This window comes from Chlamydotis macqueenii, chromosome 2 (assembly GCF_036417535.1).
Source record: "Chlamydotis macqueenii isolate bChlMac1 chromosome 2, bChlMac1.mat, whole genome shotgun sequence".
NCBI classification, from domain to species: domain Eukaryota; kingdom Metazoa; phylum Chordata; class Aves; order Otidiformes; family Otididae; genus Chlamydotis; species Chlamydotis macqueenii.
Window position 1 is genome coordinate 115778914 of NC_141557.1, and position 26041 is coordinate 115804954.

At 43.0% G+C, this 26041-nt stretch overlaps 1 protein-coding gene and 1 long non-coding RNA gene across 2 annotated transcripts in view; one reads left to right on the top strand and one right to left on the bottom strand.

The window, feature by feature from the left end:
- CDH2 (cadherin 2) overlaps window positions 1-20310 on the bottom strand; it is a 120452-nt gene extending 100142 nt beyond the window's left edge. Inside the window, exons 1-2 of the mRNA XM_086740761.1 lie at window positions 19632-20310; window positions 8559-8670 (exon numbers count right to left, since the gene is read on the bottom strand). Coding sequence (XP_086596887.1) covers window positions 8559-8670; window positions 19632-19706 — 187 coding nt within the window. The 5' untranslated portion in view covers window positions 19707-20310. The remainder of the gene's footprint in view (window positions 1-8558; window positions 8671-19631) is intronic.
- A 508-nt stretch (window positions 20311-20818) lies between these two features.
- Window positions 20819-25421, top strand: LOC147601754 (uncharacterized). The gene is made up of 2 exons (XR_015257844.1): window positions 20819-21399; window positions 24650-25421. It is a non-coding gene; the product is annotated as an uncharacterized LOC147601754 (long non-coding RNA).
- Window positions 25422-26041: the final 620 nt, after the last annotated feature.

Genomic DNA, 26041 nt, shown 5'->3' on the forward strand with positions numbered 1-26041 from the left:
TTGGGGGAGATGTGGGCATCATGTTGTCATTCTGATGTCGAAAAGGCCTACCAGTTTCTCCTAGAAATAGGGAGAAACCCTCAGCACTACCCTCCTCAGTTCACTTTGGTGAGCTCCACTGAGTCCTTGGCATTTCCCCTAGGATGGATATCAGATGCTCATGACTAGCTCAAACTGGACATCATGAGGAAATCTCAAAGCACTCCAAGATACTTTCTCTCCAATATTAGGTTGCTTCATCTTTCAACCAATGGCAAGTTTCTTTGTTCTTTCTGGAGCTGTAGAGAACCTGTGCTTTCCATTCCTCCTTGAACTACACCAGGGTCTCTATTCCTTCCTCCATTTATTCCAGCATCCTTCATCACCCAGATTCTTCTGCTTCCATCCTTTTCCCATCAGTCCCATTCTCCACTCCCAAGCTGCACCCCACTCATCCTCCAGCATTATTCTCCTTGCCCTCTGAAGGACAAATCACTCAGCTGGGGCATATGAAGAGGAGTGGAAAATCATCTGTGTTGTGTTAAATTGGAAAAATTTAAAGGGTGCCAAAGGCCAGTTACTCCTTCTACAGCCTAATTAGATGATAATAGCTACTCTAGTAATTTCTCTTTCATCCAAAGTTTGACACTGTTCCCTTGCACCTTCCTTCTGCCCCTCCTATCTTCTCAGTTCAGCAGGGCTGACTCCGATGCGTAGGACATGCCCTGAAAGTTTGGAAGTGAACTCTTCCAAAAGTTATCATTCCCAGATTAAAAAATGCCCCCATGTTGAGTGTCAAAAGTTCAACTGAAAGCAATGAATCAGCCTCACTGCATTCAACCAAAATCAGAGCGGTTCAAACTGTACTTGGATTTGTTGACTGACACGCAAGCCTTCAACACGTGGTATTTGATTTAATGTAGTCATTAAGTGTTTAAATACTACTGGAATTTATCTCTGTTTAGTATGGTAATATGTTCTGTAATAAAGGGCATTTTCCTATAATATTGGTTCAATAGGATGCTCGAGTAAATTTGTCTTCTGGATTGCTAGAAAGATGACAAGTCAACAAAAGATGTATTGTAGTCTTAAGCGAGAATTTGAATGTGTAATTATACCTACCACGTGTCTCATGTTATGCTAACACAGGTGGCTTCACCTGGCTCCATGTATTTCATATACTGACCTACTCACATAAAGAAATATATATATATATATGTATTTTTAAAATGCAGCTGTTGCAAACAATAGCAACTTTTCTTCCAGCACTAAATAAATCTCCGGTACCTAAGGGCACCTTTGTCTGCTGGGGAGGTTTTCTGCACAGCTTTGCAATCATCATTCCTCCCAGCTTTCCCCAGAGCACGGGTCAGTCTTGGAGAAGGCTCCAACTATAGCAATTCCAGCAGAAATAATGGCCCCTTGGGAATCAAGGCCAGATGGCACAGTTTAGAAATGAGCTAAGGCTACACTAAATGGTGTTAGAAACAGTATAAAGCTAGACTCAGCCTCAGAGGCAGAAAAAAACATCTCCTTTGCCATCCCCCCATTGAGCCATGCCCAGAGCTTACTGGGGCAGCTGACAACTCAGCTCTCGTAATTCTTATTTCTGCACACAGAAAGGACACGACACTTGAGATGCTCATAAGTAACCATCTGAATATAGGAAAAGGGAGTAAGTAGTAATTAATTCAGTGCATTCTGAGTAAATGCACCATAAACAGAAATTACCATCAGAGCTGGACTAATTAAGTAAGATAGTAATTTACACATCCTAGAATGTTGCGACCATTCAGGATTTCTGTAATTTCTCTGTAAGTGTATTTTTCCCTTTATCAAGATGCAGTTATGAAAGTCTAAACTGGAAATAGAAGCAGTGTTCCTTTTGAAGGAAATAAGGATGAGCCAAGTTTCTTCTCTGGAAAAAGTGGACAGAATAGTGCACTGAAGATTTTTTTAAACTACCAAATATATTTCCACCTCTAATCCAAATATTCCATAAAAAGAAAATATCTTGTTTAGTACACGTTTATAGGTTTCTCTTAGAATTACTTCTTATCTGGAACTCAAGTGATAAAATCCTTGATACTGAATGTACAAATTGATCCAAATACTACAGTTCCGCAAGAGCTTTAGGGTCCACGGAGGGATAATGGAGTTACATTTCTGAAACATTTGTCCTTTGCACAAATCCAAAACATCACTCAATTTCACTACTTACATTTATTCTCTGTTTATATAATGTTCTATATACCACCTTGCAATGAGAAAATACCAAGGTTAATCAGTAACTTAAAACGAAAGAGTAAAATCAGGCATCATCTACAAATCAGATGTAGAACTTCACAGAAATGAAAGTGAGAAAAAAGGAGGGACCATTCAAATAGATGTTTTACTGCTGTTCAGTAAGGTGAACATGTTATGTATACTCTAGGATATAGTCTATGTTTAACTAAGGAGTGGGGAAAAGGGAGCAAGGAAGCCACATTTCAAGCAAAGCAATCTCTTGCTTCAGCAAAAGAAAGCTCTGATTTTCAGGGGACAAGTATCTGAGAATATATTAAGAGCTTGGTACGTGAATAGACAACAGGCACCATAAAACAGGCACTGTGCTAGCATAGTTAAAGCAAACAGAAGCAGCTCTTCCTATCCAGGATAGTAAGCTCAATTCTGACACAGGAGAATTTAGGATGCTGTGGGGTACAGAAAGAGCACAAAGAGGAAAGCTGTTTGAGAAAAGAAGAGGAAAAGGATTAAAAAGGCAAGAGACTGAGAACTGGAATGCAACTGCAACATAAAATAAATCAACAAGGCACAGCACCACCAAGTAACTGCATTAAAATTGACTCTGCTTCACATGGAAGAGGGCAAAACTAAACATATTAAACCTGAGCAGGACTGGGGAAAAAATTATAAATATATTCCCAACATACGTGCCTGGCAAAAAAAAAAAATTCTCACTCCCACTAAGGCTTAAAAGAATAACTACAAGGATGGTGTTTTGCAGTTGATGGTGGTTTTTTGTTTGGTTTTCTTTTGTTTGTTTTGGGTTGTTTTTTTTTTTTGGAGGGGGAAGGGTATAGGAAGAGAATTTCAGAAAACAATATATTTGGAAAGAATTGAAACATTTTTTCCCCAGTTTGCCAGCAGCTCACAGAGAGACCTCATCCATCTGAGATTCTTTGGCTGCCTGCCTAGAAGGAACTTGTCAACTTGTCTTTTTGCTTAAGGCAAGGAGACTTCAAACAAAGTGGCTACCATTTTCCTTTTTCTTTTACAAAAAAAAAAAAAAAAAAAAAAAGTCCAAATTTTGGAGGTTTTTTTGTGGTTGTTTTTTTTTTTATTTTGGTTTGGGGTTTTTGTTGTTGTTGTTGTTCTTGTTTTGTTTTGCTTGTTTGTTTGGGTTTTTTTTTTTGGTGGGGAAAGACTAATTTCCCTCTTGGAAAACATGATTCCACTAAAAACGCCTTCCCTGGCTCTACTGTCAATGTAGACTCGAATATCAAAGCCACCAGTGCATGCTACAATCGTAAGAATACAACTGAATAAGAGCTGTTTATTGAAAGGAACGAGACATAAGCCTTAAAAGATGTGCTCCTGTCTTCAGTTTTAAGCATGAGGACTTTTTAAAAGGAATTTTATTCTTAGCTGATGATGGGCATTTTTATACATAGACTAATAAAAGAGCATTAGCAGAGAGAAGAAAAAAAAAAAAAAAAGCCAAGTGGCTTCACATGGGAAAGATAGCACCCAGGTAACTTCAACTACGTAATGAAAAAACTTGTTTTTAAATGCCAGGCAATGCCCCAGCACCACATTCCCAGCAACATGTTTCTGGGTCATTTCAGACCAACTGGTATTTAGAATGGCAAAGTGGGAATGCCCAAATCAAGTTTTGTCACTCAGTTTGAAAGCAACAAAACAAATATTATTTTCTAAGCATTTCACTGCTAGGAGAGAAAAGGCAGCAGGGACACGACGGCTCTGTTTAAGCACACAAGATCTTTCAGCAAAAACCTGAGCAGTAGGAGTGCAAGTTTACCCCAGATGAACTGGCTAACCGTGTTCGTTTCATGGTTTCATGAACGCTTGGTACCAGCTCAAAGAGGAGGGAAGGAGTAAGTGTGCCTCTTTCGGAAACGCTGCCAGCTTAAATGGCTGATGAACTGCACCGTTACTCATCCATAATCACCACTCAGTGATCAACACCAAAACTTTTTTTTTTCCATCACTGTGCAACTCAAAGAGCTTAGAAATATTTTACAGCTTAAAGGATACACTTAGGAATCTTGTCTAGACAACGCATTTGCTTCACAGAAAACTAAAATTATGCATTTATTAACAAGACAGACAACGTTAAAATAAAGTCTTTGAAAGATAAGAAACTACTAAAATAAATCACCGGAGTAAGAATCTCTAACCTTGATTCTGCAAATAAACATTCAAGTAACCTTCCTAGGTGAATGATTTTAGCAGAAATATGTTATCTGTATCTTAAAATTTGCAGGATATAGAACCAGGATTAGATAAAGAGGCTGGACATACATACCAAACTGCTGCAAGTACGTTTTCCTGGATGAACTACAAAACTGCGATAAAACCAGCACAAGCAAAGGCATTTAATATCTTAAACATAACTCCCTCTTTAACTTAACCTCTTCTTCTCCAAATACCACATCTTATGGATAGTCCTCCAGACAGTAATCATATTTTATTGACAATTCAATTCAGAAGTGCTGTGGTTGAAAATTTGGATTAGATATGTAATTCTATTAGGTAGAAGCTGTTATTTGCATATTATTTTTTTTTTTTAATGTGGGAACATTTAGTTCTAAAATATTTAAAAGTATATTAAATTCTAAAAGATACGGAGGCCCAAATAACTCCACGGTTTTATCAGTAAGACACTTTTTAGAGATGCATGAAGTTTCTTTTAATTTTGTTTCAGAGATGATTACTTTCTTTTTCCTCCCTTTACAGAAATGAAAGTAGTAGTTCTGAGATCACCTAGTGCCTTGGTAAAAATCACCGTAATTTCACTGACGTGACTGGTACCAAATGGAACAACGTGTAGGACATTATAAATCAAGTCAAAATTAGACCTACAGCACTTATCTTACATGCATCTAGCATCCTGACCATATTGCATCTTGAAGTCAGACTTGCCAGACTTTGTGCAAGACATCAGCTTTGAAGAGTCTCCAAGGCTACGACCGATGAAGTCTATAGCAGGGAACACGGGAGCATGGGACACCGGTGACGCTGGGGACACTATGCCAGAAGGATGAAACAGGACATAGTTTATACTGCAGGCTACCTCCTACACAGCTGAGTCAAGATCTACTAAAGGAGTAGTTTCCAACTTTTGTTGTGCCTTCCCAACTAACTGTATCTCTTCCACAGGGACTTTCCGTTTCTCCATCCTGAAACCAAGGGCAGCTATTTCCTTCCCTCTACCCACATTAATAAATGTGAGGTTTTTCCCTTTTCCAATTTATGTTATTCTGAATGAACTGCTCCACTGATTTTTCACATATTGTGACAATTGAACATGTAGTGGCCTCTCATGCACAGGAGAAATTAGGAGAGGCTGACATATTATTCTAGCCATATGAATGAAAAGACAAAGCCATTATCAATTACGAAGACTTTTTTTTTTTTAATGTCATAAGAACAAGTCTGATTCTCACTCAAAAACAAGCACCACTTGAATACAGAAATAGAAAGAAAAATCTCTCCAGAAAATATCCTGTAGTGCATAGTGGAACCCTGCCCTATACTCTAAGGTAAGTATTTCTTATAATAATATGTTAAAAACTAGATATCCTATGTACCATAACAACTGATCAACAAGTCGAATAACTCGATTCGATAACTCGAATTTTATTTAAGTTTTGGTGGGTAAGACGGAAACCTTAAGGCAGGTTTGTACCGCATTGTGCAAGATAAAGGCAAACGAACAAGACAGATAATAAACATATGGTCATTGTATTGGTCAGTATTTTAAAAAGTAACTTGTCAAGAAAGCATCAAGTCAGGTTCAAGTTATTCTGCAGCTAGCTGAGAGGACCATAAAGCCTCTGTGCTTATGATATCAATGCACAAAATCAAAGAAAATTAAAGCTTTCACTTCTAAACCATATGGAAAACCTACAGTTACACGCCTCACTTCTGAATTCATACCAGTGGGAGCATGCAGTTAGGCAGGCAAGACAATCGAGATCAGGATCAGGCCCATGGTTATCCCTAAGAAGCAAATGTCACGCAACTATACTTAACTTGCAGCGCCATCTGAATCTAGTTTAATAACCAGAAAATAGGCTTTTGACAACAATAGTATTTCAAAGTGACAGTGTAATTAAATTTAAGTCAAAGCTATGCAATAACGGACCTTATGTTTATGTGTAACCAGCAAATTATATGCTTTTAAGCATGTCAGAATTTTCAAAAGAATTAACCATTCCAGTAATTCAACTGAGGAAACAGCCGTAGGAAACAAACTCCCTCAGGTCATTTTTCAACCAGCTGATCCACTGTGATACATACTGTATGTCTGGTACAGTTTTTCCAATTCCCACCTCCCTAAAAGGCTATGTGTTTTAATACCATTCGAGGAGAAACCAACAGTCATGCTTCACTCACTTCTGAGAAGCAAGGGAAGGGACTGTGTGAATGCGATGAGTAACGAGAAAGGAAGTCAGTCTGCCATCCTACACTACTAGTTCAAAACCAGTTAAGGCTGGTTAGTCATTATCATCAGATTTGTGTGAGCAATGCCAACACAGAATTAGTGGGCAGTCCTGGCTGGTAAGGGAGGGGGAAAGCAAAAAAAAAAAAAAAGCAGAAATAGCAGAAATTCCATGAAGAGAAATGTCATGGAGCAGGGCAGATGTCAAAACTTGTGTCATTGCCACGATGAACTAATGACACAATGATGAACCACTAGCAAACACTTGGTGGTTTCAAGGCAGCACGTTTGGAAAGCACGTGCCCATTGAGCTCCCTGTCCCCATTTCTGCCCCTTTCTCTGGGTTTGTGCATCACCTACCAAAGGAGCTCCCAGTGCTGATGGCTATTGCAGGAGTCTACAGCAGTCATCTAATAACTCCCATTTGGTGGGAAAGCAAGGAAAATTCTCTTTCCCCTTTATTATTTTCTCAATTGGCAGAACATTTACTTTAGTACATGAATTTCTAAGCTATTCTTTAATAAAATAAAAGTCTGTGGTGATAGAATATATTTCCTAGAAATTGAACAGAAAAGCTTGAATAACTCAAGTTTTAATACACGAAAGCTAATCAATTCATCCTGCATTCAAATTTCCATTATACTTATAAAAAAAAGCACAAAACAGGTCTGTAAAAATATAATTAAGAAGAGAGACTGCTACATACAGCATGTAAAATCGAGACTATAGCTTTCACTTAATTTGTTTTGCAGACTCATTAGAATTTTTTCATTTAAATGTCTTGATCTGTGTAACCATATTTATATGTGAAAGAAACAACAAATTAAATTAAATTAGTCCTTATTTAAGACGTATTTGAAACAGTCTTAAAACTGCTGTTCTTAGTCAGTTCCACAATTTCCAAATTAGATGGAGGAAAAAAATATGTTAGCAGTTCAGAAAACAGCCAAATTAATGCACATTTTTAAAAGCGTTGTACTTCTACAAACTTGTATATTGAAACTTAGCTGGTTGGGAAATCTAGGAAAGATTCAGAGCATGTGCTTCTGTGTCCTACAAATGACTGCTCTATGCATGAAAAATAAGACACAAGAAGAGCAGTGAACAAATTCCCAACCTGGACAACCTGTGGGCAGGTGCACCGTCTGCAGCACATCTCCGGCAGAGGCAGGGGCTTGCCCTTGCCAAGCATGCTGTGAGCGGGTCATCCTCAGCCCGGGCAGCGTGCCATTCAGATGCAGGTAGGTGCCAGGGTAAGGGAGCAGCGCACCATCCAAGAGATGGCACCAGCTCTGTCCTGCCTCTCCTGGCACGGCGCCTCACAGAGCCCATGCTGCTGCGGTCACTGACCCAGGGCTTGTGGGCAAGCGCTCTCGTGTTGCTGTCTGTGCTGTGTCTTGCTTTCCGTACATGTCTCTCCTCAGGTTGCCAAGAAAAAGCAGTAAGGGAACTATCTCCGCATTAACGTGAGCGCTAGGATAGGGTGTAAGTGCAGTGCTTCTATGGGAGGTGTAAAGCAGAAGGGAAATTTTCTTTACCTCCTCATCATTCATACACAGGCTCCAAGTATAGACTGATGGCATACGTATCATCAGTGGAAATATAAAGCATCAGTGTGAATGTTGTGTGAGGAGGAGAATTAGTGGACGATCACGGGAAGGTGCGCAATGCTCAGTATTTTCAAATTATTGTCAACAGAGCTGCACGTGCTATACCACTAATGCCAACAGATTTTCCAAGTCCTATGACAGTAATCAAAAAATAATCACAGAGCAGCTGACGTTCTTTCCTGCAAGAGTTTGTGCCCTATTTAAGGATGAAAATGCTCCAGAGCGATTTATGGTTACAACTAGAGGAAATTAAAAAATCAAAATATATTTTCTAACCATACCGTTGAGAAGAGCCTGTCCTCCATGTACACTCCTTGACACCACCGCGCTGTGAACATCTTCAGGAAATCCAGTCTTGCATGACGTATCTTCACAGGTTGCTTTTATCGGTGCCTGAAATGCAAGACAAAAATTTATGTAATGCTTGTAACCCTCATTCACCGCAGAAACATTTCGGTTAGCACATATTCCATTTTGCTGCTGTCTTGTACAAGCAGCGTCTTTGTTTCTGAATGTCTGCAATTAGGACCGCGAGGGCAAAGGGTTAATCTTTCTGATAACTGGAATGGAAGGAACAAATCCCACTTGTCTGGTAAGATCTAAATAATACACAATCTTGATTCTTCTGACAACTGAACATTTCCACTAAACCAGCCATCGAGACTGAAGGGGAATCATAGAGGGAACAAAAACATTCCTTCCTCTGGAAATAGATGTTGCAGAAAACCCATCAGCAACTTCTTCATAGCCAGATTACTTGCGAGGAACGACTTCAACCACTGATTTAAAAATGCTTTATTTAGACTATTTCTACGTGAGGCTGCACCAGAACAAGTAAACCAAGATAAAATGCTACATTTGCAGTAACTTAGCAGAACTTATATTTGTGTAGGCATTCAAACAGATACCGTATAAAGCCAAATGTTTCCAATGCAATCTCCTTCTATTTCAAAGGGACCTTAAGTTAAAAGGAGAGATGCTCATTATTAAATTTGCACAACAAGGGAAGAGCCCAGCCACTGAAACTGTTTGTTCTCTCACTTGTTAAGAAAGTTTCCCCGCAAATCACTTTCTTAAACAGTTTCATAAATGCCTTTTTATTAATAAATATAATACAGCATTTGGAAACTTGTTTGTTCTGTCACGTTCCATGTTCAGAAGATACTTCTGATAGAGAAGCTTGTTTCCAGGACAGTTTGTTGCCTTGCTGGAAAAAAAAAAAAAACTATCCAATTTTTTGTTGCAAAGGACTAAGATATTTCTTTTCAGTGGATTGTTTTTGTCTCATTTTAGCACTGCACAAGACAACAGCCCACCCTACATGTGGCTAAGTGACCATACGTGGCAAAACCCCTCTCAGGCTGCACAAGGCAGAAGGGCCAGCTGCCACACCAGCCGGGGCTGGGATACACCCAAGAAATCGCGAGGGCCCTCACACAACCTCAAACAGGCCTACGTGCCAAGTGAAGGCCTACCCATGTGCGCACCCAGATGTAGTATATGGTCTCTGACAGCACAAGCAACTGTGCTGCTATATCATACTAAATCTGATCAAGACTTAAATTAGATTTTCCTTTTTACTTTCCCAGATGGGCTTCCATCAAGCAGACCTACTCAAAGCCATGTAAGCACATCTGCATATACTTGACAAAGAAAGTCCTACAGGAAAGAAAAAGAAGGGATGGGGAAGGAGGAGATGATGGTGTTATACCCATTTACCATAGTAACCTCAGGGAAAGAGAGCATTGGACCAGAGGTGGGACAGGAGCATCTCAAACAAGGGTTTCCTCAGGGAAGAGCGATCAGGCCAAAGTGTCATCTCTCCACTGACACACATGGCCAAGCTCAGCATGCCAACCCCTATTACAATAACTTTATCACTAGTACAAGGAGGTTCTCATAACACATTGCATTGCACTTACACCAACACAGTCTAACTAAGCAGTACAACACTGACACTAGCAAAACAAACAAACAAGAAAATTAAAATATACTATCTAACTCCCAAGTTAATGCATTATCCATGTAAGCGTCCAGTAAGAGAAGCTTGTCATTATCAAGTGTCAGCTTAATTTAAACTGTGGCGTGGATTTAATTGTGACTTAGGTATCTCATGTGTACAGTTACTCATGTACTTTAAAATGTTTATATGGGGACCCTAAAGAGAAAGCAAATATAAAGCAACAGCTTAAGCTACCACAGGACTATGCTGCCTGCAGAGCTGAAGCTTGGATCTGCAGCCAAGCCCCAACAGTCTATTTACACATTGAGTTTTTAAGATGGAAAGATGGTAAATCAAAAGTAATTACAATTCCAACTGCCAGTTTCCCCAGCTTTAGAACTGAAATGACAGGTTTGATAACATTTCCATAATTTGAAAGAAAAATAATAAGACTCGTTTAAACTACTGTACAAAAGGTGACCTCAAAGCAGATGTGATGGAGAAGAAAAAAAAAAAAAAACCCACCAAAAAAAAAAAAAAAAAACCAAACCCCACGAAACCCTTTCATGGTATCCTTGAAACAAAAAGGTCCTGGGTGGGCAGCTGAGGAGATAGCAGGATTCTTAACAAGCCCACACTGATGCGCCTGGGAATCTTTCAGCCTTTCCAGCAATCTATATGTACTAAACAGCTCTTATAAACTGAAACAATGCCCACTAAAACAAAGGCTGGGGGACATGAATAGAGCGCCTTCTTTATTCTTTCATTTGCAGCCATCAATTTTATCCAGAAACAAAAGACTGTACTCTGCTCTCCAAAAACAGCCCTTTGTAAAGATTGTTTGAGAATAAAAACACAAGGGAAGGAAGAATTCAAATTTTCAGCAATTCTTAATCGCCCTATGTTAAGCGTTTTGAATTAAGTAGAAGTTGTAGCTTCAGACACAGTGGGTCACATCAAGTTCAGCCTAAGAGTACTGCAAGACTTGAACCATTTTAACACTAAGCAGAAGAGGACGCTGAAATATTTTTATCCCCTTATCTGGGGCAAAAGGGGAAAGCTAGCGAAGATTACGGGGCATGTTATTGTAATTTACAGGATTTTGTGTGATTAGTACAATTCCAAGACTATTTCAAACACAAGATAATATTACTTGTACATTCATCTACAGAAGGATGCAACTTAAAAAACCTGTATTTTAAGATGGAAAGCAATTACCTTCGTTTGTACCCATATAAAATCTACTTCATGGAGTTCCAAAGCTTTGAACAAGCTCAGCACTTGGAAAATTCTCTGCTAAAGTACTAGTAGACTTTGCTAAAGCAAAATAGGGTTACTACTGAAAAACTGTTCTGCATTCCTCATCCTTTATGGCTTATTTAGTCATTTTTAACTGCAAAATGAGTAACAATCATTACTATCTCCAGATGCTAAAGAGTGTAACCACCTGACCAATGTAGGGTCAGATCATGCATATGAACTCAGTCCTGTGGAACTCAGATTAAATGCAATAGGCAAACTGCAATTATGAAGCAACATGATGGAAATTATAAGTCCTCTGTCAAAGTTGTTATTCAACCAATTAAAAGAATTGGCTGTTTCGATATACCTATGGCAGTTAAGCCTGCAGTTTTCATACCCTGCTTCTCAGTTACTTTAGTTTTTTATCTAGATACCAGAGTATCTAGAAACCTGTGATTTTATTTCAAGGCTGTATTCCAGCTCAATTTTTTTTAAAAAAGCAACCAAACAAACAACAACCTGTTGACAATGTCAAATTCATTAATTCTAAAGGATTTGTGTTTATGTCTTTTTCCAAACACCACCAATAAGAGTCTCCCAACAATACAGGCCTCACACTTGTGAAAAGATTGTAAATTAAAACAAGAATAAAGCCAGACAGGATTGCTTCACTAGTGTTGACAGTTCTGGACTAATACCTCCTTCCAATTCCCATGCTTTCTAAAAAGTAGTCACATTTAGAATGTAATTCTGTAAAGAAACATCTTTTTAAAAATGCAAGCTCACCACACAACTGCAGAAGCACAACACGCATTCTAAATTTGCAGAATTTGGCTCTTAAGCGCAGCTTTCAAACGGGGCTGATCTGGATCTCTCTGCATACGCCATACACCGCTGGATTTCACTAGCAGCTATTAATCTGAAATATCAAAGTCTCTTGTTTTCCCACTGTTTGCATCTGCATGTACTACAACATTACATTTCTTAATATTGATTGTGCCAAAACGCAAGGGAAGTTGTTTTTGAAAGATGGCTTTCTTTTATGTTCAAAGTAGCTTACTCCTATAGGAAAATAAGCTTAGGTAGTAAAATGAGAAATGGAGGGGTATGCATCAGAGAAGATATCATACTATACAGTTATAATTGGACACAGTACAGCTGCTAGTTGCCAAGTCCAGCCAATTCACGGGGCATTATTGTGCCAAGCTCAAAACAATGTCTGACATAATTATATGTATGACAGAGCAGGAACGGCGTATTTTGAGCTCTCCCTCCTTAATAACCAACGTTAATTTGCAATTATGACAGTAACATTCAACTTAAGCATAGACCACAGAAGCATCTATGACTGTGTTTAAAGACTGGGAGTTTCCTCCGTAATTCAGAGGCCAAGATGGCACCCAATGCTCATTCACAACTTGGGTAACTCTAGGGATGGTTCTACCCATTTTTAGTTTTGTGTACGTACATCATTTGACACAGTGAGATATGTCGCACAAGGTCAGCCTTACTCTATGACAAGCTTCTGCTTACTACCATAAGGCATTCGAAAGATACTCGGCAGGATGACAGACATCCCTGGAATGCTTTAGATGCTAAACTTGAAAACACTCGGCAACTCCTCCTTAATCTCTGACTTGCTGCAAAGAAGAGCTGCCACAGTTTATACCCTCATGGTACTCAGAACTCCAGCGAATTTTCAACTGTAGAAAAAGAAAAGTGCCTTTCATTCAAATTGTTCTGGAAGCCAAAAGCTTCCAAAGTGGGTGCCAGGATACATCCTCACAGAGGTCATTCAGTTACACCAGAAAGGGCTTTCGTTACGCCATCTCCCCTTCTAATTAGTGCTCCACTTCATGAACCAGGAGATTTTAGATAAAAAAAAAACCAGCTTCTTAAATCAATGCTTAAAGCTCTCAAACACTTCCCCAAAATAACAGGATCTGCAACTTTTATGCTACCATCTGGTATAAAATGAGCAACCTTCAACCACCGCTGGTTACCACAAGTTACTGCAGCTTTACAAATTGGAGAGTCTCACAAACCGTGTTTGTAGCCCCAACAGAGAGACAACAAGGATTTGCTTTACTAAACGCAGAGACATTTACTGGCCTATCTGACATAGCACAAAGCTGTAACCTAGTTTGGACTTTCCCCTTCCCCCCAGCTAGGAGAACATGGAGTGCTGCATCTTCCAAGGGACCTGGTTCTCCAGACAACCCACAGCCCCTACCAGAGAAGGACACCTTAGAAGTTTCAACTGCAATAACAAAATCAAGTGGAATTTCTGTAAGCCTAAGTCACATTTTTTAATACAAAAAAACCCCACATCAGCCCTGTGTTTGACTATACATTCTCATTTCTCCAAGAGAGGAAACGACCGCTCTCTGATTTGATAACAACCATTGTATCGCTCACGTTGAACACCTCTGCCCACGGAAACTGCTGCTGATGTGTACAGGAGGATGCTGCCTTTTCCCAACCTTCAGGTAAGGCCTTGCAAGGCCTATCTGGAAGAACTCTTTTGAGGGATCACAAAATTTTAACTATGTCTTCAGCTGCTGGGTGATAATTATATGCTAATTATAAGGAATGGAGGAGTCCCCAGAGGAGTCTGTTGGTAAAAATATATTTTTAAATATGTCAAGGAGTGCCTAGAGGAGAGGATAAATGCGCCTTTTGGAAACATGATATTTAATTAAATACACAAATACTGACTGAAACCAAGTAGTTTAAGTGAAATGTTGAAAAGATTTGGCAGCAATATACCTTCCATCTTGGAAGCTGCTGATCCCGTATCTACTTTCATAAGCCATTTAAAAATAGAAAGCCTAATTTTCCCTCTTTATTCAGACAGAGCTCCCATGATCTTTCAGTGAGAACTGCAGGATCAAATCAAGCGATGAATCACGCAGATTTGGCCACGTACCTCTCAAGGTGAGTGGCAGCATGGCCCGACACCCCAGTGGAAAAGGTCCCTCTCGGATCGCTCACAAACATGCTTTGGTAAAATACAAATCCTCCCTGAACTCATCCTGCAATAACATACAACATCTTTTTTTCCTCTCGACTCACCTCTACGTATGCCAGTATTAACTCAGCCAACCAGTAAACCTCGGTTCAGTGGTAAGTGAGGAGAAGTGTGGTTATAATTATCAATTGCTATTGCAAAAGACATTGAGTATTCCTTCAGTTTTCGTCACTCTGCAGCCCTGACACGTCTCATCACATCTGATGCGCAACCAGTGCCACCAGGTTAGCGGAAGCACGCAGGATGTTCAGTAAGGACACTACGGGTTCCTCCTATGCCGCCTAACAAAAAGCAATTTAAAATAATAACGCCTGGGAACACTAGAGGTTGCACAGCCTTTGGGGACCAGGCTCGTGTTTTGTATGTGTACACTGTCTGAACTAAATTAAATTTTCATTGTAATGGGAGCACGAATAACTTCTGAAACTACTGCAAGTTTTTCTAAACTTCTTTTTTTTTTTGAACCTAAAAAAGCATTTACAAAAACAGTGAGAGACAGAAAGTAAGTTCAGCTGGTAAATGACTCTTACTCAGGCAAGAAATGCCATTCAACAACTGCTCCTCATCACATGCCAAAAAGTCCCTTACGCAAGACTGTCTGTATTGAGTAAAAAAAAAAAAACAAAAAAAAACCAAAAAAACTTTACTCACCACTTCCTCAAGCTATTTTTAAATATACACATGCACTTATGTCACAGCGAAGTTGTCCTATCTGTCACAGTGTTCAGTTATTAAAACAAAAATCTAATAAATTAAATTATTGACATAAAAGCGTCATTGAAACTAATCAAGATGGGACATGACAGGGTTCTTCCAGTGATGTTTCTGGGAGTTCCTCCAATTTATAGGAGCAGCAATAGAGGGCAAGTTTTGGAATTACACACTCTTGACTAGATGCAGTTCAGAAATACGATAATTTTGGGCAATATTTTAAAAACTGGTATCCTGAAAACCATAAGTTCATCATTCTAGCACGTTAAGCTGCATGCCTAGGTAGCAATACTACCCACGAAGAGAGTGAGCAGCAGAAAGCTTTATAGAAAACACATTTATTAAAAATACAAAAATTGACAATACAGGAGAATATATACCTTCTGTTACCTCAGCAGCATATATATTTCTGAGCTTGCTACAATAGCTGCTCAGATATTCAGAACTTGTTTAATACAGAAAATTATCTCCTGTTTTGCTAACCAATTATTTAAACTCAACAAATTCATTCTCGACTTCGTGACCTTATCTGTCTTATCACAGACGTAAAAAACAGCTCTAAAAATTATTTTCACAAAATAATTTTTAAAATAGTCATCTCCAGTTTAATATCCAAATATATACTTCTGATTTTTTTTTCTTCAGTTCTGCAATTATCTGAATTTTGAGGATGCGTCAGTGGTATCACTATCACCTAGACCAGACAGACAAGGATTTGTCACATTTAACTGCCACATTTAACTTTACAGATAGATTCTTTGAAGACAAAGCAAAACCAGAACAGAAAGATCCACATCCAAAAAGGCTGAGCCACTCACATAACTATCCTGTTCCGGGGCTTTTGAAAAGCGTTATAAAATGCATTCAAACTCACTTTGAAAGGAGTTAACGATGCTGGAGTCTGATTTGTTCAAGAGGGACACCCTGAAACTCATTTTTGTGGTTATACAATCACAGATTTACTACATTACTTAAAATAGACTGATGTAAAAAAAAAAAACAAAAACAAAAACAAAAAAAAACCCACCAAACTAAGACACGGGTGTATTACGAGAGACAGAAGATGCACCCGCAAGAGGAGATCTCACTGCCACTTCTGCACAAAACCATGCTCATTTGCCTCACCCTTGATTCTGACAGCGACTACTGATGAGGGTGACTGAGAGAGGGGCGCAGTTGGCAAGAAATGCCCTCGCTGGATTCTCAGCAAAGGCAGCTTAACAGGAGTGTCGTTTAGGGTAGTAGCTTATCACCTGGATATGTTCGCTAAGACCTGGAATAAGACCAAAAACGCCTGCAGAGAGTAATAACTTACGTCCTCTGGCATTGTAATTTGAATTCAATCCAGTCACCTAGGCATGAAACGCTCCAAAACTGCTTTATTGTTTACTTGTTTCTGATTTAGAAACAGACAACATCCACAGGGTGATCCAATCACTTTATACATTAAAAAAAAAATTACTCCCTTTTTGAGCACTTCGTCTCTACTCCTGAATTCATTTCTGACTAACAGTAGCTTCATTCCTGTAAACTCATGCTAGCTTCCCTATTCCTTCTTCAATGCTGTTGTTACCCCAGTTCCAAGAACTAGAACTGTTGTTTTGGACAGAAAAGCAAGCTTCACTCCTTTTCTCCTCTCTTCTGTCAGTTTTTTTTCCACATAATACTTCCAGACTCATACTGATCTGCTAACCAGCAAAATAAAGCGCAGTTTTCATCTTCTCAGGTCCAATACACATTACATATTGCAAAAATCTAAAGTTCTATTTCCTAAACATAAACAGCACCCACAGATTTGCCGTAAAACCTGCTTCCAATTACCATCTTCCCAGTAATTCCGTAGTGATAGCTTTTCTACATCGCTGACGAACAATGAACTGATCAATAACTCCAGAAAATAAAGGTAGATACTTTTCCTCCTTACAAAAAGTAGAAGGGCTCAACACCTCCAAAGAACCTGATACAGATAACCTCCTACAGACCAAAAGTAGTAGGTATGGTGACAGAGAACAAAAAAAGTTAGGACTGCATCTAGCTTGTGAGGGTTCTTTGCAATATGCATGAAAGAAGGAGGCAGAAAAAAAAAAAAAAAAAAGCAAGCTTTTAAATTAAAGTGTTGTACTGACACAGGTCTATAAATCTGATTTCATACCCAAGTTCCAATTTTGTTACACACTATTAAAAATCAACCCTAACCTGACTTAATGGATACCCAAACAAGGGGGAAATTGGATTCCCCAACCGTAACGTGCCAGTGACACTGAGTGATACATAAAAGCAATACAGCTAGTTCCTGCCCTTAATTCATAGCTTGTGCTTTAATTTCAAACCTGCCCTGGGTAGGAGGAGAAAAAAAAAAATGGAATAAAAAGCTTACTGCAGAATTTGTGCTTTAAAGATTTATTGAGATAGGAAGACTAAACAGAACTGAAAGCACATAAAATAAACAGCACATAAGGACTTGGGGAAAAAAAAAAAAGAAAGAAAAGCTGCAGGTACAGATCTGCTGATAAACTAGGATATAGAGAGGTGAAAAAAAAAAAAAGAGGCAAAAAACAAACCCAACTAAAAATCAACCAGTACAAAAAAAAACCAAAAAAAAACCAGTAACAACAACAACAAAAAACCCACCCAAAAAAAACCCCAAACAACTCAACACAACAGCCTGCAAAGCGGCATACGACAAGTTTCTGAAGAGGGTGGCTGCTCTCACATGGAAGATGCCCAAGCCCAGCCGGACACCCTGTGTCACGCCAGGCTCAAAGGAAAATCCCCGGCTGCCGGGGAGCAGCGCTTCAGCACCTCACTGGCCCCCGAGAGCGGCTAAGACATGGCGGGGGAGGAGGACACGACCCACCCGCCCGGGGACCCCGTGAGGGGACCGGGGGTGTCAAAGCCCGGGGGAAGAGGAGACGGGAAAGCGAGCGGGCTCCTCCTGCCCCCGGCTGCGGAGGCGGCGGGAGGTGGGGGGGGGCGCGGCGGCAGCCACTGTCCATGGTGCAGCGCACCGGCTGCCCGCGCTCCCCCCCCCCCCCCCCCCCCCCCGCCCTGCGCCAGCCACTGCGGGAGAGCGGAAGGGCGCTTCGGCCCCGCCGCCGGCCTCGCCTCAACCCGCTCCTCCGGCCCGCAACAAACGCCCCAACCGTAAATACCATTAAGAGGCGATGATCTGCGCCATCTGTCCCTCGGACTTACCGCCCTCGCCACCCCCGGTACAAGCTCAGCGAGCACAAAGCGAGGGGTGGGGGGGAGGAACGCACCGCCACCCTCTCCACCCAACCCCCCCCCACCTTCCCCGGCCTCCGCTCGGGGTCTCCGCGCTCGCTCCGGACACCCCAGCCCCGCTGCCGGAGAGGGGAGCCCAGCCCAACCACCGCCCCGCAGGCACTGCCCTCGCTGCCCCGGCCGGGATCCATTTTGTCGTGTGTGTCCGTCCCCCTCCCCCCCCGCGGCGTCCCGTCAGTCCCATCTCTCCCCAGACGCCCCCTCGCAGGGGCGCCGGCCCGCAGACCCCTACTTTCTCCACGGAGTGACCCTCCCTTCCTCCTTTCCCGCCGGGGCACCCCGGCCGGCGGTGCCCGGCGCTGCCCCGCGGCTGCCGGCCCGGGACCCCGCCGCTCGGGGCGGGTGGGGAGCCCGCCCGGGCCGCGGCGGCGAGGCCGCTGGGGGGAGGCAGCAGCAGGACTTTGATAACAATAAATTAAGCACTTCGGAGCCCGAGCTCGTCCCAGTGGAAATTCCCGTTAACGGCAGGGGGGATGGGGAAGCCCGGCACCCAGGCGGAGGCTGATTAAATTCTTCCCGGGAAGGGATTAGCGGGCACAGGAACCGGGGATGGCCGAGGCGCGGCCCGAGGAGGGGGCGCGGGGGCTGCCCTCTGGCCCAGCACCTCTCTGCCACCCCCGCCTCCCCTTCCCCACGCGGGGCGGAGAGGGTGATGTCCGCTTCGTCCCCCCGCTCCGCTACTTTGTCTCCCGCGCGGTCGAGGTCCCCTCCTCCTGCCGGCCGAGCGGATACCGGACAGCCCACCCCCCTCCCTCCGCGTTCCCCGGCACCTGCTCTCCCAGGAGCGAGGAGGGGGAACCTGCGTCCCCTCAGCGGCGGCACCGCCATCCCCTCATGCCACGAGGACACCCCCCCCCCCCACCCCGCCCTCTCAGCCGGCCCCGGGCACAAGCTCCCCTCTCCCCGGAGCGGGGCTGTCCCCGAGCAGGTGGCTCCGCGGCCACAAGCCACCCCCGGGGCACCCCGACCGCGGGGACAACTGCCGCCATCCCTTACCCCCTCCCCGAGACCCCCACCTCGGCGGCGGTGCCCCCCCACACACACACACTCCCCGCCTCGGCTCTCCCGCTTTTCCCGGGCACCGCCGCCCGCAGGGGAACAAAGAGAAGCAGCCCGGCCCCGCTCCCCGCCGGCGGTGCTTACCTGCTGCAGGGCCGCCAGCAGCATCAGCGCCAGCGGCGGCAGGATCCGCGGCGGCGCTCCCGCTACCCGGCACATGGAGGCGAGGAGGAGGAGGGGGGGGCGGCGGCAGGGCGGCCCCCAGCAGTCCCGGAGCGCGGCTGGAGCCCGCGGAGTGGGGCGAGGGGAGCAGCGGGGAGGGTCGGGCTGCTGCCGGGGGTTGCGGACGGCGTCTGCACACCCCCCCACACACCGCCTGCCGGAGCCGGCTGCCGCGGCACTGGCTGCCGGCTGCCGCTCTAGCTCATGGGCAGCGATGCAGCGGGGGAAGAGAGACACACAGAGAGAGAGAGGGGGGCGGAGGATGGGTGAAACTCAGCTCTGGGTCAGGCTGCTTTTCTCTCTGCCGAACCCCCTCCGCCGTGCAGAGGGTGGGCAGGGAAGAGGAGGAGGAGGAGGAGGATGGGCGAACAAAAGGCTGGGAGATAAGAAAGAAGTAGTCGCTGCCGCTGCTGCTGCGAGGCCGGTGCGGCGGTGACTCCCCGGGGCTGGCTGCCTTCCCCACGCCCGGACCCTGCCCGCCTCGCTCCTCCTGCCGGTGCCCCGCAGCGAGATGGGGGCGGGCAGCTCCCCTCAGCGCTCAGCACCGCCGCTCCTCCGGCCCCAGCCCTGCTGCATGCTCGCCGCGCACTTTCTCTCTCTCTCTCCCTCTTTCTTCTCTCTCCTCCCTCCCTCCCTCCACCCCTCCCCCTGCACGCAGAACCCTCCGCCGAAGCACAAGGATAACAATACCCCGGCAGCCTCTGCCTGCCCTGCCTCTCTCTGTGTGTGCGTGTGCGCTCGCCCGGTGCCTCCCCGCCTGCTGCTGGCAGCTCCCCCTCCGCCTCCCGTCGCTCCCTGCCGGCCGCACGGCCAATGGGAACGGCACGGCACGGCACGGCGAGCGCCGGGGATCGCGGCCGGTGCTGCCCCGCCTCGGCCCCCAGAGAAGCCGGTAGCGGGAAAGGCGCGGACCCCGCAATGCCAACAGCTGGGGAGGGCGGGGGAGGAGAGGAAATAAATGCCGACCCACTGACTCGGGGTGCTGCGGTTGTTTACGGGGGTGCGAGGGGAGAAGTTGCTGGGGAGGGAGGGGCCCGTCCCCGCCACGCTAGGCAGGGCACGGTCGGTGCAGCGGGAAGGTGCGGGGGGGCGTGGGGCTGCAAGTTTCCCTGAACTGTTATTGCCTAGCGGGTTTGCTTTTCTTTTTTTTTCTTTCCCCCGTTCACTTTCCCTCTCCTCCTCTCATTTTTTTTCCACAAACTACCTGCTGTTATCAGCAAACGTTTTCAAAAAAAAAAAAAAAAAAAAAGCTTGGCCGGGGCTGCAGACCGTCGGTCCAAAAATGTTCAACGTGCATAACCGGACTGGGGAGTGCTGGCGAGTGAACAGTTAGAGGAGCGAGGATCAGTGCTGGGTCATTTGCGGAGCTGGCGGGGATTTTTCTGTCGCCCACAGGTCACTGAGCAAAGTGTCCATGCCTCAGAGCTCCCATCCTGGGACGTAATAAGGGGAGGATTTGTAGGCATTGGCCCCTAGACAATCTCATGAGGTGTTGTTTCAAAATGGTGCATTATTTATTTTGGGGCATCTTATTTTACACTTGAACTTGCAAGAAAAATAGTATTGGCTTCTGCCTTTTTTTTTTTTCTTTTCTCCTCTACTGCTTTAGAAAACAACGCAAAATGCCATGCTCGTGATTTGAAAGGAAACAGCGGGATTTGCTTTTATATTTTTGTCGGGGAAAGGCGGGGTAAGTACATGCTTGCACGACGCTGATTTCATTAGCTTCGAAATTGAAAATACAGGTCGCTTGCGAGCTGCGGTGCAGGTGGTTACCCCGGCCAGGACAGCGGGAGATACGCGACCGCTGGATCCGCAACCGGGACCGGTACCGCGCCGCCTCCGCGGGGCAGGGCCGAGCCGGACAGGGGCCCGGAGCCCCTTGCGAGCCTGAAAAACCCAAATGAGACTCAGCCGAGGAGAGGCAGCCCCAGACAGAAAAACAGCCTCCCCCCTCGCCGCCCTTTCTTTAAAGCTGTAGCCATGAAATGGTACCGTAACTGGGGGGAACAACGCCTGGTGATGAGCGTCTGCATTAAAATTTAGCCCAGGACTGAGGGAAAGTAAGCAAGAAGGGCACAGCTGATGTTTGCATCCTGTTACAAGGAAGAGTTTTGCAGGTTTGCACCTGACAGAGCCTGTGTTAGCTGTCTCCAGCAATTCTAACCTTTTTGCTTGGATTTGCTTATGAAATAGTGACTTTCCCTGAGGAACAGATTCCTATTTGCATTTTCGGGTAGTTAGACGTAATATTAACACATACTAGTGACTGTGTTTGAGCATTTATTCACTCTCACAAGTGTTCTACAAAATGCAAGGCACACAGTATAAACAACTCCATAAACCAACTGTCCAATTAGAGTAATTACCTATCATCTAAATGAGCCCGGTCCCTCATATCCCTCAACCCATCCATCCCTAAAGGCCTGAAAAAAAATAAAACTCACGGCAGCCTATTCTGGAAGGTTACCAGATCTGAGCTCTGGCTGATGCTTCTTATGGTTCTACTGCTGCCGCCTTTAAATTTACTTAGCAGGAATAGTAACACTGGCAGAAAAATTGCTCTCGCCAACACGGTTTTTCTGAATCTTTCAGCCTTGAGAAGCTTCTGTCGAGCAGTTGGCTTTCCTCATTTACACAGTTGTAACCAAAAGTTGCCTCCATCTCATGGGGTTTCCTAGTTCTGGGTAGTGTGATAAAAAGAAACTAAAAGAGCAAGGGTGGGTTATGCCTTTTGAGGTATAATCTCTGCACAACATCTCTTCATGGGTGAGAAGCATATGTTGGAGAGAGCAGAGGAGAAACTTGTGCGTTGCTTCCGGAGATGGATGACTTCTCAGATGAACAGCATAAGCCCAAGAGAACAGTTGTTTTTTTTTCTTCTTTCCCGCTCCCTCCCCCCACAAAATAATCTAGCATTAAGTAGGCATAGCTGGAGCTTCAGAGTTGGAACTGATACTAGCCTGAGATCGTCACCTTTTTTTGTGTGTATCATGCAAAAGCCAGCAAATGGTCGCGATTTCTGGCCGAGATACAAATAAGTGATGTAGAACTCAAAGGGTTTATCTCATAACTCAGCCACAGATTGCATTTAGGAGTATATTTTAAGTAGTATAAAAATAACGGACATAAGTTAATGTTCAACCTAGGAGATCTCAAGGGCTTCCAGAAAAACCATGTTAAAATTCTGTGATTAAGTTGAAGAGAGGATTAGGGTAATTCCCGTGTTAGTCATGGAGTTGAGTCTCTCTTTCAACTTGTCCAAATTAATTTTCATTCCTAGGGTTCATAAAAATTCTGTAAAAAAAAAAAATGAATGTTTTCAATTTGGAACATACTGGATTGCTCGTGGCTTCAGGTATTTTGGAAAAAAAAAAAAAGAAGACCTTTTTCCCTGTGGGTCTATTCTTACATTTAATCTGCCAGGTACTGCCAGTACTATCTCCTCAATTCAAATGATGCAAATTAAGCACTTTACTGACAGTTTAGGCCTTGATCTGACAAACATTTATACATGTGATCTCGGCAAATTGAGTCGCACTGAGCATTTACAAGATAAGAGGATGAAGGTACCGAGCAGAAGTACTAAGGGGATATCAGTTTACCCAGTTTCCTTGTATTCTTCATTGTGTGTGAGGAAATATTTTTATTTGTTAAATAAACCCCGAACACCTAATTAATGAGTCTGAGGGCATTCAGTGCTTGTTACTGAGTTTTAACACAGTAATGGAAAAAACAGTTGCTGTTTCTTACTATGACATGAAGGCTGCACGTGCTATCAGCTAACCCAGGTTCCTCAGTATATTCTTTTAACAGAAGAAGAAGAAACACTTAGAAAAACAAAAATTCAGCTGTTTAGGACAGTGGTTTTCAACTTAGACTCTGTGGACCCCTTGAGGTCCTGGACTTATTCCGAGTAGTCTGTGACAGGCAACAGGGGAAAAGCAAATGTCTGTATTCTGTATAGCAACTTCGCATATGTGAAATTCCTAAGAGGGGGAGGCTTTTCTGGATTGTAAGATAGTTAGTTGTTGGCGACACTTGAAAATGGTTGTTTTAGGAAGTGGATAATCACGCCTGGCCAGCAAGAGTGCAGTTTTATAGAGATAGCATCAAGTGGGAAAGAAAAACTGAGCGGCACGGATGGCCAACAGCTTAAATAGTTTAAAAATTGGGTAAGTAAAATGTCGTTGTTAGTGCTGCTGTCTTTCTCTTACTTTAGTAAAATAAATATGACCCTTTGAATTAACCAGTCTGAGTGCTTTTTCTAAATATGCTTCTCCATGTCGATCACCTATATAAACTAAAAAAAATCAGTAAGTTCTAATTGTCCTTTGATTTGGGGAAATAGTCTCAGAAAGAGAAAAAAAAAAGTCAGTAATATTTACTTGACTATATTTTGTAGTTTGTTATAGAACTTAACCAAGTATCCTCATGGGCTTTTCTGGCACTGTCTTTACTTAACGTGCACAGCCCTGCATGCTTCTCCAGCCTGTTTCTTACATCAAGACATGGAAAAGTAGCTCCAGCTGCTGCAGTTAGGCTGTTCTGCTCAAATCTGAAAATCACCTGGATTAGGATGGGAGAATGTTATATGCTGCAGTTCTGTTTCTCCTTTAGCAACCCTTGGCAACATCAATCTCTATCCCTATGTATGCAGAGAGGCATATGTATATATATATATATGATTTGGTGGAAGAGGATGTTATTTTCCTTTTTCTGATTGCTAAATCATATCTGTCACCGTAGTTATATTTCTGTTAATTGCTAGTAACTTTTGCAAAGAATTATTTCCCTCTGTAGAAGAAGCTGAGCATATGTAATCCAGATGTGATACAATATATTTGCATATTGTGTAACTGGCTTTATGTCTATACCCTCAGTCTGTTGATTTGGGAATCGACATAGTCAGGCTTAGTGCTTGTCATTCATTCTTCCAGGGATCTCATTCAGCATCATTGCCCAGTGCCTGCAAGCTCTTTGGCCTGGAGAGCTTCTATTGAAAATCAAGAGAGTGAAGAAGATCTTCTGATCAGCATAGCAGCTCTATTCAGTGGGATATCTTCAACAACAAAAAAAAATTATTTTCCAGAACAAGGCCTTAATCATATGGTGTGACAAAGGGCTGAAATGATGGCGACTTGTTACAAGGGCCTATGATAATTTCTGATCACCACAAAAGAAAGTTTTACAGTTTCATAGAAGTGTTTCATGTCAAGTAGGCCAGTAGAAAGAGGTGGACTTGCCACTTAGAAAGTAATTTTTTTTTTTTAATTTGCTAATAATTCACTTATTTGAAGTGAAGTATTTCCTTTTCCCTGATTAGCTTCCCAATGAAATCAAGTAATTATTTTATTGTCTTGAGTTCAGAAGTCTCACTTTTTTCTGACTCCTGCAGCCTGCATAGCCCCAGACTCCCTCCTCAGCCATAGCCAGAATTCACTGGTGTGAATGAACCTGTTGATTTCTCTGAAAATGTATGTGTGTAATACCTACAACAAAGAAACACTGGAGATTTTCAGAAGACTGATCTTATTACTCCTGGCTTCTAGGTAATACAGATTAAGAAACTGGAACCCTAATTGTTCATGGTAAACCAGCATAGATAATAATTTACTTTAATGAAATTGTCATAATTTGCTTTAATAAAAATGTAAAAGCTGTCATGTGGATTGCCATTTTCATTATTAAACAGATTTTTTAACACCTAGAGTTAATTTGCTTAATGTTGTCTACTCCCAAAACTTATTTTAATTTACTATTATATTTCAGGTTTTTTTAGTTAACAAGATTAAATTCTCTGGGCTGGTTGGCTGTTTCAAGCCAAGTGCTTTTTGAAAACTTCTGAAAAATCCTTTGTCCTTTTTGAAGATGAGATCAAGGAAAATATGTCGTTTTATTTTTGTTATAAAATTCTTACTGCCGTCTCACTGAGTGATTTTACTCCAGGCTCTGGAGCACAGACTTTAACTTTGGGAGGAACATGATTCTTATGTTGAGGTTGTGCCTTTTTCAGTTGCTGTAAATGTTGACCAAAATCTGCCATTGTTACAGATCTGAAAATTGTGTTGTTATAGTTCAAAAGCGTTTCACAGCTATATCTCCTGATGGATCTGTCTACAACTAATAATACCTCTTATTCCCCCAACAACTGCTGTGTTGCAAAAATTCTGCAAACAAGCCAACTTCATAGAAGAAGTCACTGTCCCCAGTTTGGAGACTTGGAGGAGCTGCTCTGGAGTTTCCGATGCTTTCTGTTGCATTCAGCACCAGAGAGATGGTAGAGACCATCTGTTTTTTTATGAGTTTGTTACTCCCTTTGAAAGGCCTCG